General features: G+C 40.9%; 1 protein-coding gene across 15 annotated transcripts in view; it reads left to right on the top strand.

Moving 5' to 3' along the window:
• The first annotated feature begins 280 nt into the window (after positions 1-280).
• The window catches only part of PHLDB1 (pleckstrin homology like domain family B member 1), a 56,153-nt gene continuing 36,292 nt past the window's right edge, over positions 281-20,141 (top strand). For 3 of the 15 annotated variants that reach the window (XM_053451436.1, XM_053451438.1, XM_053451435.1), the window contains exons 1-4: positions 8,891-9,201; positions 15,246-15,353; positions 17,713-17,836; positions 18,669-18,839. In XM_053451436.1, the coding sequence (XP_053307411.1) occupies positions 9,118-9,201; positions 15,246-15,353; positions 17,713-17,836; positions 18,669-18,839 (487 nt within the window). In that variant the 5' untranslated portion in view covers positions 8,891-9,117. Of the gene's footprint in view, positions 395-8,889; positions 9,202-15,245; positions 15,354-17,712; positions 17,837-18,668; positions 18,840-20,141 lie in introns of those variants that run through there. The other 12 variants (XM_053451443.1, XM_053451441.1, XM_053451439.1 and 9 more) reach the window with 9 other exon arrangements.

Raw genomic sequence — 20,141 nt, 5'->3', positions numbered from 1 at the left:
TGACTGATATATAATCATACTGCAGCAAAATTACTAATCCTACTGCTCTTTACATATTTCAAGAAACTACAAACAATAAGCATTCCACACCCCAAGCCCTTCCACTGAAATATGTGTCGGTTTTGTGGCTCCAGAAATTATAAACTGCTCCTTGTTCTTGTATGGGTGGGGAGGGTAGGACAGCCTTTCTACCCCCTCTCCCTGCCTTCTATTGGTGAGGCATTAGCAGCCAGCTGTAGGAGGGACAGGCCCCTCAGCCCAGATGGGACAGTAAGTCCTCTGTCTGCACACAGCTGCCTGCATCCTACCCCTGGATTCCTGTGTAGACGTGGTGCAGGGAGGGGGAGCGAGCAGGAGAGGCCGGGGGGCTGCCCTGTCACAGGAGGATCGGGAGGTAAGGTGCCCTGGTTCAGGGCTGCATGTGTATGTGGGGGATACGGTACTTTTCTTTTTGTAAGGAGACAATATTGTGTGCGGAAAGTCTTAGTGGGATCTTATGATTTCCTTGCGTGGGAGATCCTTAGTCTGTACTATGCCATGTCGTGGCAATCGGTGTGTCTGGATGAAGTTGTGTATAAATGGAAGACTCTGGGGTGTGTTTCCCATGCTGTGCACCTAAAGCTAGATTTATTTGGTATGTTTTCCTGGCAATTGCTTCTTGGGGTGATCTAAGTTGAGCGTTTTGGGCCAGTACCAGAAACCTTTCTGTATCTTACCTGCATTTCCACATATAGCCACTAGGGGAGTCTAACATAATGAGCATTTAATGGAATCATTTACACCCCGTCTGTTACTTTTCTGTGCTCCTTTTATGGGATTTCTATGTTCATATATGTGTAAGACTGGGCAGATTGAACATGCAGTTAACCAAACCACACTGGCTTGGATTTGCCCCTTGGCTGAATGGTGCCACCCCTGCCCCTGCACAATGCCCTGATTGTGTTACCACATAAAGCGCATCTAAAGTAAAAAGCTTAAGTAGACTTTACCAAGCATTAGTTTTAATTATGTTTTCATTTTGAAAAACACAGAGGTGAATTACTAGCCACATTTTTAAAAACAACCTGTAGATGAGGCTTTTGGTTGCCGGAAACCCACAGTTGCTTAACTCCCGTGGCTGATTTGAATTTCTCGCTCAGTGTTATGTGTGCTTGGTAAATCATGTTATATTAGTGTGGGCTGTTATTCCTACTGGTGAATAGGTAGGTGCGCAAGAGAATAAGGCTTCTTCCTAATTTTCCTTCTTTTCATCTTGATAACCCAACCCTAATTGTGCCTCAGGTATAGAATACTGAATGAGATCACTGGTATTGTCAAACCTGATACATTTTGCACATTCCTTTATAACTGAGCGTGTGTTTATCCCGCATTCTTTGTTAAGACAAAGCCTTCTAAAATAAACAGTGCCGAGGTTTAAAGGAGGCTAAAAGGGGGTTAATGCAGCGTATACCTTCGTTTATTAAGATCACCTGGGATGTGTGATATAGAAGAACATTTGTATTTTTTTAATATATTTTACAATACGTATTTTACAGGATTCTTGCACTTTGAAAAGTTTATTTTATTCTGTTACTTGTTAAGCAGTCAGTCTGTTGGAATGGCTCTGCATGAATAATGGAGTATTTTAGGAATTTCCCTTCATCAACAGCAAATATGGAATTATCTCCATCAGCCTTTTATGGAAACTGCATCTGGCTTCAAGATTTGAATAGTTTATCTGCTACGATTTGTAAAAGCCCATGGTAGTGGAAAACTGATCTACATCTGTGTTTATGTCACATTTTCCCTACTCATGCTAACATTAAAGGGACTCGCCATTGTCCCAGACAGCCTCCTGAACAAACAATGCATGCTGACTTATAAAATAATATCTATTACCTAAACTCTACTCCAAACCCCATTCTGCTTTTGTGAAATTCAATCACCATAAAACACTCTAAGCACTAAGTAGCAGGGGGCCCAGATGTACAGGATGGTTGGCATGCTTGTGGGACTGTGTATTTTCTACTTATATTTTGTTTCTTTAGCATGATTATGGAATTTAACCAATTCGTATGTTTTCCTACTTTTGTATGATATTGTGTGGTGTCCCGTAAACGGGCTCCATGTGCAATCTACATGTATGTACAATCACATGAATTAGAAAAACCTACTAAGTTGGTGAAGTTTGGTTTGGCATTTCTAACCACTAAATTACATGATGAGATGCATCATTAGCCCCAACTTAGCCTCAAAACTAACGATTTTGCCTCAAGAACAATTAAGGACAATTCCTTAATGACTCCAAAATGGCAACCCGATTCAGATTTCTCACTGGATCAACAAACTTTTCACTAATCTTGTCTTTAGAGCCTGTTATATTCATATTTAAGGGATTTATTTTCTTTAAGTCTGGCTGGATGACCTCGTGCTCTTTGTACAGTGCTACTAATAAACAGGTCATTAGGAAGTGGTTTATATTGTTACTGTATGTACTTGTATAATGATGTCATATCACCCCAGATGCTAAGGTGTTTAATTCCCTTTATTAATTATTCCCTTTTATAATTATAAGCCTGGTTTCCCATGGAGGAAATGTGCCCTGATCCCCAGCCCTGATCCCTAAGCCCCAACCAGCCTGACCAACAGGTCCCACCTTGAGGTCTTACAGGTAGACGTATCTTGCTCTTTGGCAGCGGTGTGCTGTAATTCATTGATGTTAAATTATTCCTCCTTCTCTTCCTTGGTCCTAAACCCAGCCACCAGGGGGGCAGCACAATGACATGATTCAGCTGATTTATGGGTGTTCATTCACTAAGCCCATAAAGTTTCCTGTCTGCCATGATTTAAAGGGTAGGCTTATTGTCCTTGTTCTTCAAAACAAAACTATGCATATGTATATATATATATATATATATTTTTTTTTCTGCATCTGCTGCCTGACTAAACGTACTAAACGTTGCTTTGCATAACACAAATAATTGTTTATCAGGAGTTGTTGTGCACCTTGTGACTCTTACTTACACATGGACTTGTTTACGGTGAAGTAATGTTAGGTTATACAGAAGGCTGGAGAGACAAGAACTACAGCGTCTTCATTTTCTGCCACCTGAATGTATGTAGCCTTTTCAGGTACCCTTCGTTTTTTTTAAAGATCTCAGATAATCACAAGTGATCAAGTACTGGAAACGGTGTATTTGCCTGTTTGAGGAGGGACAGAAAACATGCTCTTTCTGGGGGTATTTGGGAAACTGTAGACTACAGTATGACAAGCAATCTATTATTCTGCAGAACAGTGGCACCACACAGATCATAATGGAAAGGCTGGAAAGATAAGACTTCCAGATACATGCTGAATGAAACCCTCTCTGTTTAACTCCTTGAGGCCCATAGAGGCCATAGTCTCACAGTAGGATTTAATACCATTAGGTTTTCATATTGTGCTTTTTGTTTTGTTGATGTTTTACAGTGGACGCTGTAGACATAAACTGGCTACTTGCATATTTGTGTTGAGTAGATTGCATTGCATTAAGTAGACTGAGTGGGTGTGAATAGTTGCTGCATGAGACATATAAGCACAGATGTGAGAACAATGGGAAACCCCTCATTATTTCACAAATAAACCCACAATCACTTCCATCCTCTGTGTGTCGAATACCCCGATGGCCTCCTCTAACTCCATGTTACTAGTTCTATGCTTTTCTCAGTCTGTGGAACACTACATCTCTCCTGCCTCTCCTGCCATTTTCTATGTATGTGGAAGAGTCTTAATCATCATGACAATGAATTAGAGTTTTCCTTCTAATTGCTTTATTTCTTTTTAATGTATCCTATGCTAGATACATCTTTTCAGAATATCTTTCTTTCTCTTTTCTGCTTTCTGTCCCTCCTCCTCCTTTCACCCCATGCTGGCACCAGTATAAAGTCTGTGCTGGGCAGAATTCCTGACATTTCTGAGATTTTCTGATTTAACCTGTAACAGTCGGAGACCTGAGATAGGAGGAAGGGAGAAAAGGGGGTTGTACACAAACTAAATATGTGGAGTGAGGGAGGGCAGATAGACAGTAGAGTTAAGTGTCGCCCTTCAAACTTGGTAGCCTCATACGACTGGTATAACTATTTTAAAAGCAACAATCACATAAAAAAAAGACAGGGATGTTCCTTTCAGATGTATTCTTATACTGAAATGTGTCTCCTGGCACAGATTTCTAAAATTCCATCCTCTAGCCAGTGGTGTATTTACATTTGGGGTGTCCTAGGCCTGATCCTGTCCCCCTCTGCCTAGACCAGGATACATCACTGCATACAGCCTAAGGTGACTATGTGTCCTGGATCGCCCAGGACAGTCCCGCTCTGCTTCTTTTCCTGTATTTTCTTGTTCTTCTGTCTTCTTTCTACGTCCACTTCTCCACAGTATCAGCTCCATTGACCAGGCTTGTGGACATTATCTCCCTCATTCCTCCAATCATGGAAGAGGAAATGTTCAGAGGTTCCGCCTTTTTGAGGAAACACTTTGGTAGGCCTGGTCAACAGAGCTGATACTGAGATAAGCGGACAAAGACAGAATAATGAATACAGAAGAACAAGAAGAGGCAAGAGAAGAAGCACATCTGCGGAAAAGGAGGCAGGGACACAGCAGCGGTTGTCGGAGGAGGGAGGAAGACAATGAGAGAGAGCATGGGAGAGTGTGACAGAGTGAGTGTAAGAGTGCACGGTCACACTCGCAGGAGGTCTGTCTGAGGTCAAGGAGACAGGGAGAAGGAAGTGGTCGGCAGAGAAGTTGAGAAGACATTGAGAGAGTGAGCATGTGAGAGAGAGTGAGTGTAAGAAAACATGAGTGTGTGTGTGAGAGAACATGAGTAAGAGTATGAGAGAGCGTAAGCAAGACTGAGAGAGAGAAAAAGCAACAAAATACAAACAACAATTATGATGATGGGAGTAATGCCGTACCACCATCAATGTCTGGCTCAGACATGATGGTAATTATGGTATACCACCTTCAATGCTTGGCTCAGTATATAATGATGGTAATTATGATAAACTACCTAAAGTGCCTGTCTGCGTATATAGTGATGGGAGTTATGCTGTAGCAACATCAATGTCTAGCTCAGTATAAAGTTATGGGATTTATGCTGTACCACCATCAGTGCCCAGCTCAGTATATAGTGGTGAGAGTTATGCTGTACCACATTCAATGTCTCACTCAATATATAGTCAAAGGAGTCATACTTTACCACCATCAGTGCCTGGCTCAGTATATAGTGATGGGAGTTATGCTGTACCATTGTCAATTTCTTGCTCTGTATCTTGTCATAGGAGTCATACTGTACCACCATCAGTGCCTGACTCAGTATATAGTTTTTTACTACTGTATGTGTCTGACTTGCTATATAATGGTAGGAGCCATGCTGTACCACTGTCTGTGTCTGGATTACTATATAATGATTGAAGGCAAGCTGTACCATCATCTGGATCACTACATAATGAGAGAAGTTATACTCCACATTTAAGGATATGCCACGCCGGTTGAAAATGAACTATGGAGGGTGTGCCAACATGGCACAGTCATCCACCGTAGTAGTATTAGTGGGCCGGTAGGGAAGTCAGAAGGGCGATATGCTTACTGTTATATGGCAGAGGGGCTGGCTTGGACTTGCGGCCCTAGGCCTGGTCAGCCTAGGCCAAAATACGCCACTGCCTGTTTGAGACCAGAATTCCATTCTGTACATGTGAAGTTTGGTATGCTATATGAGTATAGCACAGAGTTCTACAGCCCTAATTATAATATGTATATAAACAAGACTACGTATTGTATGTTTATCAATACAAAAAATAAAAAAGATAGAATGTATAACTTTTCTTCTAAATGCCTTTTCTAGCAAATAGCTATAGTTTAATCAGGGAAAAGAAAAAATGTCGGTGCGCTAAGCTAGTCACAGGCTCAAATAATACAAATGTGTAATACGAGGCCTACCAAACAGGTGTAAGCATGCAGCAAGAAACAGTGTATTGGCTGTACAATGTATACAAAAAACAAAAACTGTCTGCGCTTCTTACCCTAATAAAGTTGGCAACAAATACATAAACATAATATAAATGAGAGGTTTTGGTTATATGAATTGGCCAAAGCATAATTAAGCTCACCCGCCACGTCAAGGCACACTCTCAATAGGGTGAGAACCTACTCTCACCTCCTACATAGTGGACACAAAGCAGTTTATACTGCTACCAAAACCTTATTAATGTGTTGGGGGAGGTGCAAATAAACCTCCTCCCTATTAACCCCTGGACAGCAAGCTGCAACCAGACTGATGAGGAGCCAACAACCTCAAATATGTGCAAACAGGGAAAAGAAAAAATGTCGGTGCACTAAGCTAGTCACAGGCTCAAATAATACAAATGTGTAATACGAGGCCTACCAAACAGGTGTAAGCATGCAGCAAGAAACAGTGAAATAGCTATAGTTTAATGTTGTAAGATCCCCCTAGACACACCTTTTAAATGGTGTCCTTCTTTGGCCATTTCAACAGTACCAGCAGTGCTTGGTGATTTTAAGCCTCCCGCGTGGTTATGCAGTTCACCATCTGGTAAAAACAGGATACATTTTTCTATAACGTTATGTAACGATATCGTTGACTTAACTGTCTCTGATATGGCTAAAGATTTAGATAAACTAACACTCTGCTTGCACCTTGGGATTTTACCGTGTCTGGCACTGCCCTTAATTACTTTAGAGCCAATTAACCAAACCAGGAAAGCTATGTCTCTCTCCTTACATGGAGTACAGGATACTGTTAAAGAGGAGGGGAAGGAATGGTGTGTAATGTGTATATGTTAGGAACCATTTGTATTCATGGCAACCAGAAGACAGATATTGTCCTGGTGTTTTTCTTGGGACCTAGGCATGAAGTGATGTCATCTGGAAATGCGAGGTCTTGCATTACTCCCTGCATAACCGGCTAGCGCAACAGTCCCTGCCTTTCATAGTCTGCTGCTCTCACACTACTATTTGTCCTTTACAGGCTTTTTCATGCGTATGCAAAATGCTTGATAAGCGGGATCAGAAGCCAAGTTTAAAGTGGTGAATAAAAATGTTATGTTTGAAATTAGAAAGGCAAGTTATAGTGAAGATTCAGAAGGACCGTGTATGTGTGTGAGAGTGTGTGGGGAAAGTCTTGTGTGGCAGGCCCATCCTGCTAAGATTTTTTTTCCACTGTAAAGAAACACAGCTGGAAAGCGTCTGACAAAATTATCATTCAAACACAGGAAAAATCCCTATGTGCTTGCAGTTCCTCCCAAAAGTATGTGGACACCCATCCTAATCATTACTCATTGCTAACAGGTGTATACAATCAAGCACATAGGTAGTCATCTTTAAAGACAAACCTTGGCAGTAGAATTGGTTGCACTGATGAGCTCGGTGACTTTAAATGTGGCACTCTCCATGTGTCCATCAAGTTCAGCCTTTCCCACATCAAACCAAACCGTAAAGCAGTGGATTTGGTCAGAACAAGCTGGGTCAGAAGCACAGAATCAAGAAAAGGATACTAGAACAATGCAAGAGTGTTATACCAATCAAGGCCCAAAGTAATTCCAAGTCACTAGAGGTCAACCAGGGGTTAATGATATACCCAAAACGGGGGAAAGTCACCAGCTGTGGACTGGAAGGGAAAAGCCTCTTCCTGAGCCTACAAAGGTAGTTAAGCTTGGAGGGGTCCTAAATGTAGATGTGTGTGATACATGGTGTGAGTTTTTGTAGAGGTGTGTACATGTACCACAAACAGTAAGTGTCAGTATATGTGAGTGTGAGTATATGTAAATGTATGTATGTGAAACTACACTTATAACCACTAATCATTCTGAGCTACTGTAACGGAGATGCATCAGAGCAAGGGTAGATGGATAAAGGCATTTAGTTCAAAAAGAGACTGTCCTTATGAAAAAAGGGGCACTAGGGAGGTATGATTTATTGGTACATAATGTCAGCTAAGAGCCAAATGGTTTATCTTGTCAGTCCATGTCTAAAAAGTACATACCTTTATGTACCTATTTTCATATCAGGACAGCCTACACTAAGCGGTATTAAATGCTTCTACAGTATTCACTGTTAATTACTGTTGTACCTACCTACATTTATACAGATTTTGTGGTATTGTACACTATATTGAAAAAAAAGCATGTGGCCACCTGACCATCCCGCTTATTTGAGCTTCCTGAACATCCCATTCCAAAACCATGGGTATTAATGTAAAGTTAAGCTATAACAGCTTTCCATAAGGGGGAAGGCTTTCCATAAGGGGGTCCTGCCGTACTTCATTGTTACAGTGAGAGCTCTGTTCTGTTCCCCCCACAGTCCTCACACGCTGCTTGCATCTGCGCTCTGGGAAATGACGTCATATCCCGGCCCTCAGACGGTGTGCTTGGAGTGAGGGAACACTGATGGAGACGTCAGACTGACGTGATGTCGTTTGCTGACGCTCAGATGCAGGCAGCGTTGCAACCATGTTTTAAAGGTAAGGCCTTTTTTTGTTTCAAGGTCTTGGGTATATTACGCACCTATCCTTTGAGGACTCTTGAAAAGGGGGTAAATTTTGTAGATTTATAAACCTACCAACAGGTCATAATATAAAATGTCTTGGCCGCACTTTTCACCGCACTCCCTCAAACAAAAGGCTCTTTCGTTATCCATTTGCACTGAAGCGAAAAAAAAAGAGTTTCTTTAATGTGCCAAAGGAATTTTCAAACCGCACACTGATAAGATTAAGGCACATCTAGTGTAAAACCGGTGCAACTGTGATGGAGGCAAAAATGCGCGACTCCCTCAACTGGAAGGTATCTTATTTGCTGTCTGAATCCATGTTTCTGTATAAATAGTATTTCCCCACGTTTTCTCTTAGTACCCCGCATGACTTTTCTTCCATTTCATTGTGATACAACCACCCCCAGTTTCCTGAGCAAGGAATATTTCCTCTCCTCCCTTTCTTCCCCTCTCCACATCCTGCCAGGTCTCAGGGAGAGGCCATTTGAAATGTTCGGCCATTGAGTAAGATCTGAGGCCGTGGAGACTTGGAAACCTCTGTTTAAAGATATCGGTATGGTGAGCTGCTCATCGATTTCCCACACCCAACTGGGGGAGATATGGAGCGGTGCTGGGGTTCTCTGACTGAGCTCTGTCAAAGAATTGCCCCATCCTGCTGGCATCAGGGGAGCGTTCAAGTTGAGGTGAGTGAGAATCCAGCAGTGAAGTATGATTGGAGGGCTAGAAAAAGGAGAATGATATATAGTATCGTTAGAGAAGGCACTTAAACATGCAATATGTTTTGCTGTTTAGCTTTTTTATTCGACTAACATTTGGTTTGAGAGTTTCAGTCCCCCACTTACCCCGTCCAAAGCAAAACTAAAAACAGACTCATCCGCAACAACTGAAAAAAATAATACACAGTACAGCTTGAACAAATGGCAAGAAATATATAAAGTACTATGTTACATGCGTTTATGTACATGTTTAGGCTACTTGCTTTGGTACTGGAATAGTTAACCATCTTGATCTTATGATGTTTTTCTCTTCTGGGTATCTAAAAGTTCTCTTTGAGTTATTAGCAATGAAGCAAGGAATTATATACTGTATAAAAAGTGTGCATGACATGGGTAGTGTAATCAGACTAAAAAGTAATAAAAGGGCTGATGAGCTCTTCTGGACAATAACTACCAAGTGTAAAGTTAAGTCCAGGCATGGACCTCTCTGTGTGTCCAGAGAGACACCAACTGCGGCGTAGGGATGAAGCCCATGAAGGCCAAAATGTACATCTGGAGTTGTTGGTTCTGTCGAGCAGACTGATACGCCAGTGGTGATTTTTCATCTGTAATGAGCTAAAACTTTAGATGCCCCCGAGCCGGGCGCACCGTTTATGTAACTATAACTTCCTTGACACTCAGTTGGAATGAGGATGTGGTGGGAGTTAAAAGGCTACAAAAGCAGGTACACCAAAGGTGCAAATGGGTGCCAAACTTGTGGAAATATATACGTGATAACTAGATGCGTGTTTCTTTAGTATTGTGTCATTCAGTCAGATTGTATGTGTTCCTATACTGTAATATGTAGTGTGCTGTCACCTACACAGGCATTTGTTTGCAATCAAATACTGTATATTTGAGACATTTACTAAGGGTTCTGGGCTTTTGAAAAACATTTATTATTTTTTTTATTTTGATTTGACATATATAAGGAATTCATTGGAAAAATCAGTTTTATTGTCTTTTCATTTTTAGCATGTGATATGTTTCATAGTTAAACTGCACATTGATGAATAAGGCGAAGTACAAAAGGGAAGTGATCACGGTCTGGCCCTGATGCTCAGTACTCACAGGGTTAAAGCAATACAATTAAATACACTTTACTTTTAGATTTTGAGTATTTTTACATTATTTTTTTAAGGTGGTACAAATGGGGGTATAGTCATATTTTTGTTGTTTTGATGGAAATTGTTAATGGCTGTGCAGAGTCATACTTCTGAAAATTAGTTGCTGATTTCACTGGTTTAATGGTCTCACTCTTTATGATCATACGTGTACGCATGATATGTGGCTATACATGATTAAGGTTCTTTGGAGTATATCATGTTGTTTTGTCTGGGCGTGTTTTTCCAGATGTTTTGACAATTTGTAGGTATATTGCACAGCTTGTGTTTTGTTTGAGGACGAGTGTCTGTTGGAATGTCAGGGAAGGGGGTTTGAGCGATGGCTTTCGCTGCATCTTGTGTCCCCCAAAGGAAATCTGTGTTACAAGTCATAAGAAGGTATCATGTCCGAACCCCTCATACTTCCTATTATGTGTTCGGAACAGTACTGATTGCAGATGAAATAACTATGCACCAGGATGCAGTTGCTTTTTAGGAATGTATTTGTGGCTCAGTGCATGTCATCGAAGGAATTAATAGTTTAACCTAACAGGGCTTCCTCCTCTTCTATTAGTACAGCTACAGCCAAGGGGCATGGCTAGCTGCAGACTTTAACTAGGAAGTAGATGCTAGTGGGTGAAAGCTAGATGGGGTGTTCGAACGATGAAACTCTTCTCTCCTGCCCTGAGATTGAAGAAACTGGCTCAGAGTCCCAGGGAAGCAGCACTTCTCACAGAACCTCCAGGTTAAACCTGTTGCTTCCCAAGGTATGATTATTATGGTATGGTTGTGCAGGAATTGTACCTTCCACAAATGGTTAAACCACAGCCGTTGTCGCCAGCTATCCCTCTTCTAGAGTCACAGGGAAGCTCTGCTGCTGCCTTCTGCTGTCTGGAAGTTATATCGCTTTTAGTGAGTCTTTGTATCCCACCAAGAAGCAGCCACGACGTAGTTAAGGGGGATAACAAGAAAGAAGGTGGAGAACGTGGCCTTTTATCAGGTGCAGATCAGAGGAAGACAATAAAAGCAGATAATAATCTTAGTGGGGCATGCATACATTCGCAGCATTACTCTGATCAAGGCATAATCAGGGGACGCAGCCTGACTTCACTTTTAGTGTATGTGCCAGTCTGATGCTGAACTGAGGTATATGCTCACGAGTGCTCCCACTCCCATCATGCCCATTCCATCACACACAACTAGTTGAATTGGGTTGGCGGGTAGACGATTAGTGGTTTCATGTGTAAAGCTTTTGGTTTTATGATCAAAGGAATCTAGAGATGTTTTACTGCTAGGATCGAAGTCTGTTCAATCCGTTAGGTCTGCTTGGGTTCCCTGGAAGATAGTCAAGCGAGAAAGACATTTGAAATCAAGATGGTTTTCTATTTCAGTACTTAAGACTGTAGACTAAACATGGACACAGGTTTCCTGTCGGATTACCACACTGTAATACGATGCTTCCTTTATTTTATACAAGCTGTCCTATATAACAGGGCAAGCCAGAGTTGGACACAAGACAGTCATGACCTTTTTTATATTACTGATCCTTTTAGCCGATTATTCTCTCTCTGCATTGACAAAGAAACATTCTTCGGGGATGCTTGGCTTTGCCTGCTTGTACGTCCCAAGTGCCTGAACATGCGGCATTGCCACCTGCCAGGGAGTGGGCAGAAGCCACTGCTTAAATAGCAGCTTTCCTCAGTAAAATCACTGTTCGGTTAAAAAAAACAAGTATCAGCAACACAGTTTGGTTCACTTATCTTTAAAAAATGTCCTAGGCATCATCATTCTTTTAATTTTCAACCATCCAAGACTTTTTTGATCAGTGAACACCACACACTGTTGATAATGTCTTGGAAAGGACTATGTTAAAATAGAATTTTAGCCCATTAAAAGTTATTACCATATACTGTAGTATAAAAATACTAATTTGCACATACACATATACCGTATTATTTTTTATGTTTTTTTTTTACTGTGTGCGTGGGAAGCTCCCTTCATGTCCTCATTTTGAGGGGTGATTCACTGACACTAATTATGTCCTAGGAGTGGCTTACATTGTAATTAAGTGTTAATTGTAGGATACAGCTGGAACAGAATATAAAGCTGGTGCCATGTCCCCCTCTCATGTATTATGGTCTTCTTTCCCTATCATGTCAGCTCCCTCTCCTCAACAAGAACACAACAACCCTTTAGTTTATGGTTTCAATAAGTGCCTGATTATGAGACAAATTTCAAACATCACATGTTGCAGGTCCCTCACCTCTTTCTCTCTCTCTCTTACAATGCTTTGGATAATAAAAATCCTGATACACTTTCCAATTCTAGTAAGGAAAACAGCTATAGCCATATAGGTCCAAGAGAATATGAAGCCTATGGTCGAAAGTTGATACCTTATATTGGGGCAACATAGAAAAATAAGATATCTGTATTGTCTCAATATCAGACTGCCCATTCTAGAAAGAGTAAGCAGCTCTTTATAGAGCAGAGAAGTAGAATTTTCAGGGATCAATGAAGCAAATTATGTTTATAGAAGCACACAATCCGAATGCATGTCCACCTTGATGGTGGCTCCAACGATGACCCTAGCAGCACTACGTTGCCATTGGCGTCAATGGCTGTAAAGCAAGCTGGAATGCACCAGCAAAAGGAGGGGGTACAGCAGCACTGCAGGGTCTTTGAAAAGACCGGGAAGGTTGGGGTAACTTTACTTAAATATTATTACATAGTCATTGAGAAATGATAAAACCTTTCCTTCAATTTTATTTTCTGGGATTATGAGTATCTGTATGAGTTTCTGTGTGCCACCCCCTGGCTGGCGTGAGACAGCTGTACAGCGTCAGACTGTCTTCTAATGAATAATACTTCCTGCTGTGAGGCTGTCTTTTGCCAGACTGTTATCCAGTGAGCGAGAATGCTATACAAGCAACTGAGAGGCCCTGCACTGAATGTTTGTTTGTGAGGTGGTGAAAGAAACATTACCAGGAAGAGATTGGTCTGGTTTGGCAGACTGTGACACAAACAGGTTCCCGAGTTTCTATATATAGTGGTACAGAGGATGTCCTCCCTAGTCTCAGACATGTGGCAGGAAATCTGCATTTGGGACCTGCTTCCAGAGCACATTCCTGTGTTTACAAGTTGGAGATCCCCTCCCCTATGAATACCATCACTCATACTCTAGTGTAAGATGTGCCCTACCCCCACACTCATCTGGGCACAATATCCTTACTTTTATCCCACTCGTACATCTGCACTGTTCAGTCTTCTTCGCAGTCTCTTCTTCAATTTGTGCTGTGTCGTCACAAAAATAAAACCAACTGTGTAGCTAACTATATCCATATCTTGCCACGTAGTCTCGGGGCTGTTTACCCGCTCTCTCATAGAAAAGATAGAAGGACAGATAAAATCCTTTCAGCCCATCTGGTCTGTCATTTTTTCTTGATTTCTTTTTCTAAGTATCAACATGCCTGTAAAGGCAGGTTTGTTCGCCATATTTCCTTTTTCCCCATGCTTTCCAAGTATCGCTCTTTAGAGGCTGTCTCTTTTGGACTAAAATCTGTTTGTCCCTATTTCCTCCCCGGATGTCCCTCTGTTCTACAAGTTCAGAATATTTGCTGATTATGAGTAAAGTACAGTGTCCTACACCTCTAAATGTCACAACAATGTGTAGAGTAACAGGAAAGGTGTTCCTACATCAAACAGATTAGTTGTATAGATATCTAGTTTAAATGTTAATTTTGTGGAAGGTGAGATGACAGCAGCCTGTGGCAAGGTCAGCATTATTTCATCTAAGTACAACAGCAGTAATTTAACAATAAGTGAGAGAAAACATAATAAGGAGGAATAATAATGCATAATGAACTTTTGATACCTTTCCCTATGGCATCCATGTAATTTGAGTATTTATTGATTATTAGACTTGTGCACATGGACCAAAAATCATTCAATTTAATTTTGAACCCATTTTGGGCTTCTTCTGCCTTGTTTCTTGGTCTGCTTCTTTCTGCCATACGCTGCATTATCCAGACCTCACAGAGAAAGAAAAGCATTTCTGCATTTCTCTTTATCCGCAAATCCGTCTGCATTATCCTGGCCTCTCGGAGTACTTATGCAAAAGGGGGACCTACGGTGCACACCAGGGGGACAGCCTCTCCTCATTCCTGCAATCTGGGGTGAGGTTTGTCCTTGTGGTGTGCGCCAAGGCTCCAGCGTGTTATGGGAGCACTCCAGGATGTCAGGATAACAAAGTGGATAGCAGAAGCAGACTAAGAAAGAAGAAAGTGTATAGAAGAAGAAGAAGAGACAAGAGAAGAATCGGAGCTGCGGAAAAGGAAACATGGACATGGAAGCGATCGGCGGAGAAGGTATGGAGACTTTGAGAGAGAGAGAGTCTGAGACAGCTTGAGAGAGTATAAGAGGGTGATGTGAGAGAGAGAAAAAAAAGAATGAAATGCAAATGAAGCTCTCTTTTCTATTGCTTATTTTAATATGTAAACATAATTACATAGGTAAGTAGTATCAGAACCAGATCAACATCCCATGGGGAACTATGCAAGGTACCAGTTTGGGTCCCTCCTCCAGATTGCTTTATTGCAATTTATCCTTGCTACACACGGCCCCTGCCTTTCAGCTTGGTGGCCGTGCATTAGTTCTCATGGAACTGTTACCGTTGCATATGTGTACCTTATTGTACCAGGCTATTAACCTGGTATGACCCTGTAAAAATTAGCATTGGCTCCTCTCTAGACATGTCTGCTATCCCTTCCGTGAACAGAGAGGGTTTTATCAGTGCAGTCCCTTCTGCCTGCAGCATTTAGAAACACTTATTTTCTATTACTGGAATGACCTTATGCTCTTTCCTCTTGACAGGATAACTTTGAAACGGGACCCCTTTCTGAACCTGAGGCTCAAGGCACAATGAAAGCACTGAGTCGAGATGTGCCAAGTCCCTCCCGAAAAACCCACACTCACATTCAGGTACAAGTTTCGTTATGAACCCTTTACTTGTTGTAGAAAATGTTAATTGGAGCTTATTAACATCCCAAGACAATATAAATTGAAGACCCATCCCGGTGGTTGGACAAGTTAACACTTTTGACTGTATTTTTTTCAACTATTTGAAGATCAAAGAAGATAATATGTTGATGAACAAACGCCATTTATTAAAAGGAGTGGTTTCAATTGCTAGAATATCATTTTATAATATATACTGTAATATAGAATAAATATTATGGATGAGCAATGGATTAATAGATAAGGGCTAGAGTTTAATTAGCATTTGGCTCTAGTTAATTGGATTTAGACAGAACAATGCAATTAATGCTATCAACAGCTAATCTGATTATTAAAAGCCAGAAAAAGTGGGATCACAATACTACATGTTAGCGGCTAAAGGCAGAGGGAAGCTTTGTGGATTCCCAGAAAAATTGGTTTAGAAAATCAGCTGTTAATTGCCAATATATATAATGCATATGACAAAGTATTCATTATTTTTATACTGTTCAAATATCCAGCAAACCAGTATTTAAAAATCACACATAAGTTGATTAGAGGCTCACTCTTTGATGAAATCAGCTGCAAGGTTCCTGTATTCTGCGTCCAATTCCAATAGTAAAGTGATAGGCGACCTTCTGCACACAAAAACTGTACATAGGATGCAGAGCTGGAGGCTATTAATCTCTACAAGCACGTTTTTGCACATAAAACTTCACATGTTGGATCACCCCAGAGACTCATCCTTACACCAGTACACAACATATTAACCATGTTTTATTTTCACTTAATTTAGAAAATGACCACTGCTACACTGTATCTGATAACTGAAGTCTTGCAACCATATTAGGTTTATTGCTGCCTCACCCTGATTATTGTAATTATAGCTTTATAACAGATCTGGACAATTGTAAACAACCTCTATTAGCGCCAAAGCATGGGGCAGGCAGAGTCCGCTAAGGACTTTGCGATTCGGATGATTGCTATACAGTCTTTACTGAGGAATCCTGAGAAATGAAATGAAGAGTGGTTTCACTGATTATACTTTTTAAATAAGTAGTGCACTTGCTGTGCTGAGGTTATGTGTGATCCATTAACGTGATTAGGGCTGCAACAACTAATCGATAATAATCGATAATGAAAATCCTTGCCAACAAATTTCATTATCGATTAGTTGAATCGATTTTTATCGATTATAAAATGAGGGTTTTTTCAGAGCAAATGCTCCCTAAAATATCCCTCGTTTTATAATCCGTTTCAGTGTGATTCACAGCAGTTACTACTTACCAGTCCCTCCCCGCAGTCACTGCCGATTGGCCCCGCCCCTTCCTTTCTCCCAGTCCCTCCCTGCAGTCACTGCCGATTGGCCCCGCCCATTTGCATCCACGCGGCTACTGTGAGTATAAAATTAATATTTGGGCTGCTAAAAGTTAGGGGAAGTGGGGGTTAATTTAGGGGCAGTTATGGTAAATGGGGTGTAGGGTTCATATAGGGGCAGTTATGGTTAATGGGGTGTAGGGTTAATTTAGGAGCAGTTATGGTTAATGGGGTGTTTAGGGTTAATTTAGGAGCAGTTATGGTTGATGGGGTGTTTAGGGTTAATTTAGGGGCAGTTATGGTTGATGGAGTCATTAGGGTTAACTTAGGTGCAGTTATGGTTGATGGGGTAGTTAGGGTTAATTTAGGGGCAGTTATGGTTGATGGAGTCTTTAGGGTTAATTTAGGGTGACATATCTGGGGGTATAAGGCATATAGGGTATATAAGGCATATGTGGGGAGGGCGGAGTGGCATATCTGGAGGTATGTGGCATATAGGGTATGTAAGGCATATGTGGGGAGGGCGGAGTGGCATATCTGGGGGTATGTGGCATATAGGGTATATAAGGTATATGTGGGAGGGCGGAGTGGCATATCTGGGGGTATGTGGCATATAGGGTATATAAGGTATATGTGGGGTGGGCGGAGTGGCATATCTGGGGGTATGTGACATATCAGAGTGTATAAGGCATATAGGGTATATAAGGCATATGTGGGGATGGCAGAGTGGCATATCATGGGGTATGTGGCATATGTGGGAGGCAGTGTGGCAAGCCTGGGCTCAAATGTGCATAACTGGGGGGCAGGTTGGGAAACAAAAACAAGAAATGCATTTTTATCAAACTTTTATTCTGCCATTTGTTTTTAACATCCTGTTTGTTTATTAAATTATTTTAAATAAATGAAAAATGTACATTTTTTTTTATCCGATTAAACGATTAATCGAAAAAATAATCGGCCAACTAATCGATCATGAAAATAATCGTTAGCTGCAGCCCTAAACGTGATGTCACTTTATGTTCTGCAGCACACTCCATTGGATTTCATTGATACCGGAAAGGGCCTGAAGGTACAGACAGAGAAACCACATCTTGTGAGTCTAGGGAGCGGGAGGCTTAGTACTGCAATTACTCTGCTACCACTGGAAGAAGGTACGTATAAAAGCACCTACGCACATCATACTTAATTATTCTAAACTTAATAAACAGCTGACCTAAAGATGCAGGACAATTTTTGATGAGAATGAGACAGGAACAAGTCAAGAAAACCAGTTATCAGCTCCACAAACGGGGCAAATTCAGAGCAACATGGGAGTAAGTGGGTTCCGTAACAGCTGGGGAGCTATGAATTGACCAGACTTTCAAACAAACGAGGAGGACCCTTAATATACAAATAATAGAAACATAAGTGGTTGTGTTCGCTATGAGGGAATAGCTCCTCAACGTTGCAGCCATTCATTACATACATTATATTATATTTTTTTACACCAGCTGACTCATCTATAGATTCCAAAAAGAAAATGTAATGCATATAATTAATCAACGTAACATGCTTGGAATTCCACAGGACCCTCACATGGTCACCTCCTTTATCAGTGAAGATGATAGATATTTTAAAATTAATTTTGATTGGTGGACTAGTGTCTGCTGTCTTATTACTTTACATTACTTTAGAAGTTACAAGCTATAGGCAGTTTGAATTAACTTATGCTAAAGGGTGTGACACAACAGTCCTCTGTTATAGGGACCACCCTGCTCCTCCATAAAAATATTCTCATATATTGTGAAAAGACATCAATGGCATGGCAGACCATTGGCACTCCAGCTGTTGTGTTATAGAGTAGTGTTATAACACATCAGATTTCGTCATGAAGAAGGAGCTTTTATTTGTTTCATTGCTGGCTACAGTTCTGGTTTGATGTTACACATTTTGCTTTACATACCGCACATTTGATTGCCTCTCATACGCTTTATCTTACCCCAGGTAGGACCACCTTGGGCAATGGATCCACAGACATATCCCTTCAAGGTCCTGGCGTTGTTGCTGAACACTGTTATATTGAAAATATCCAGGGGATCCTTACCCTATATCCATGTGGGAATCCTTGCTCGATTGATGGGATACCCGTTAAAAAGCCTGTCCGCTTGATGCAAGGTACAGTAAGCCATGATCAAAATGTATATGCAGCATTTCATAAAGCTTCCTAGGAAGGATTCCAGCTCAAGAGGATTAGTCGGGGAGTAGCGCCACCACTTCACAAAGCCATCCCTTGTAAATTGGAGAGATCCAGGTAGTCTGCCCCGGAGGGTTCCTAGGTGTGCATTTGTTGGTGAGATTATACATAATAATGGCTGAACTGAAGAGTTTCTTCTTCAAGAAAGGGTTAGGTTGGCCCTCCATAATGCATACCTAAATCTGTGAAAAAAATATCACCAGTTCAACCATGCATTGTGCAGGACCGCTCAACCCTTCTTGCAGGAGACTCACTGGGGTTGGCCCTTCATAATAGACATAGTTTAGTCATTCAGATGAAATATACCAATTGCAGCTCAGCTCTCTGTGGTTTTGTGAATAAACCTCAAGGACAAACTTCGGGATTGCTTGAGCATGGAGCCATTACACATTACGGTGCGGCTACTTATCCATGGTAGGAGGTGTGTAGGGGAGGAGGACAGACAGTTCCCTGCTGGGAAGAGAGGTCAGGATGGCTCTAAACAGGAAATGGAAAGACTGAATTCTATTTCAGCTCTGGAGCCATACCATGAGGTGGAACTGCATGATAACTGAAGCATTGTGTATCTTAGATCTGTAAATGTATGTACCCCCTTTCCCATTTTAATATGTAGATATGAATATATGTTTTTGTTATATATCCTATTTTTGTAGCAAACTTTCTATATCAAGAAAGTTAATATGGGTTACCTTTCATGATAGGGCAATTTACAAATCTAGAATCCCTTTTGAATAATAATCACACACTGATATTATATATTTAATTCTGCAGAATTATTTTATTCTCAATAACCTGTATATGAAATGAATGCATTCTTGGTTGCTATTTGTCATTGGGAATACAATTGGCTGCAGCCAGAGATACCTTTTATTGGATTAACACAAGATGAAGTATTTTGCAATTCTTCCATTTGGACTTGATGTGTGATATTTGACTAGTGAAAAGTTTTACTTGTGTAATATGTGTTGGTCTATTTCTCTAAGTTAGATCTTGTTTTATTTTTAGAATTTAGATAAATTATTATTTATTCTTATTAAACTTGAATTGAATTATAGGCCCCTGACTTTTCAGTAGTGCGCCTATTTATATACCTAAAGAAGGGATCTCGGTGTCCTAAAAGCTTGAAGTAAATACTGTCTTTTTTACGGATTTATTTTAATTACAAAAGTACATTAAATCTCTACTGTTCTGAATACTTCTCCCCTGTGGCTGTTTGTTCCCTA

Source organism: Spea bombifrons, chromosome 12 (assembly GCF_027358695.1).
Source record: "Spea bombifrons isolate aSpeBom1 chromosome 12, aSpeBom1.2.pri, whole genome shotgun sequence".
NCBI lineage: Eukaryota > Metazoa > Chordata > Amphibia > Anura > Pelobatidae > Spea > Spea bombifrons.
Note: the sequence above shows the minus strand (reverse complement) of the source record. Positions and strands in the feature narration are given on the sequence as shown.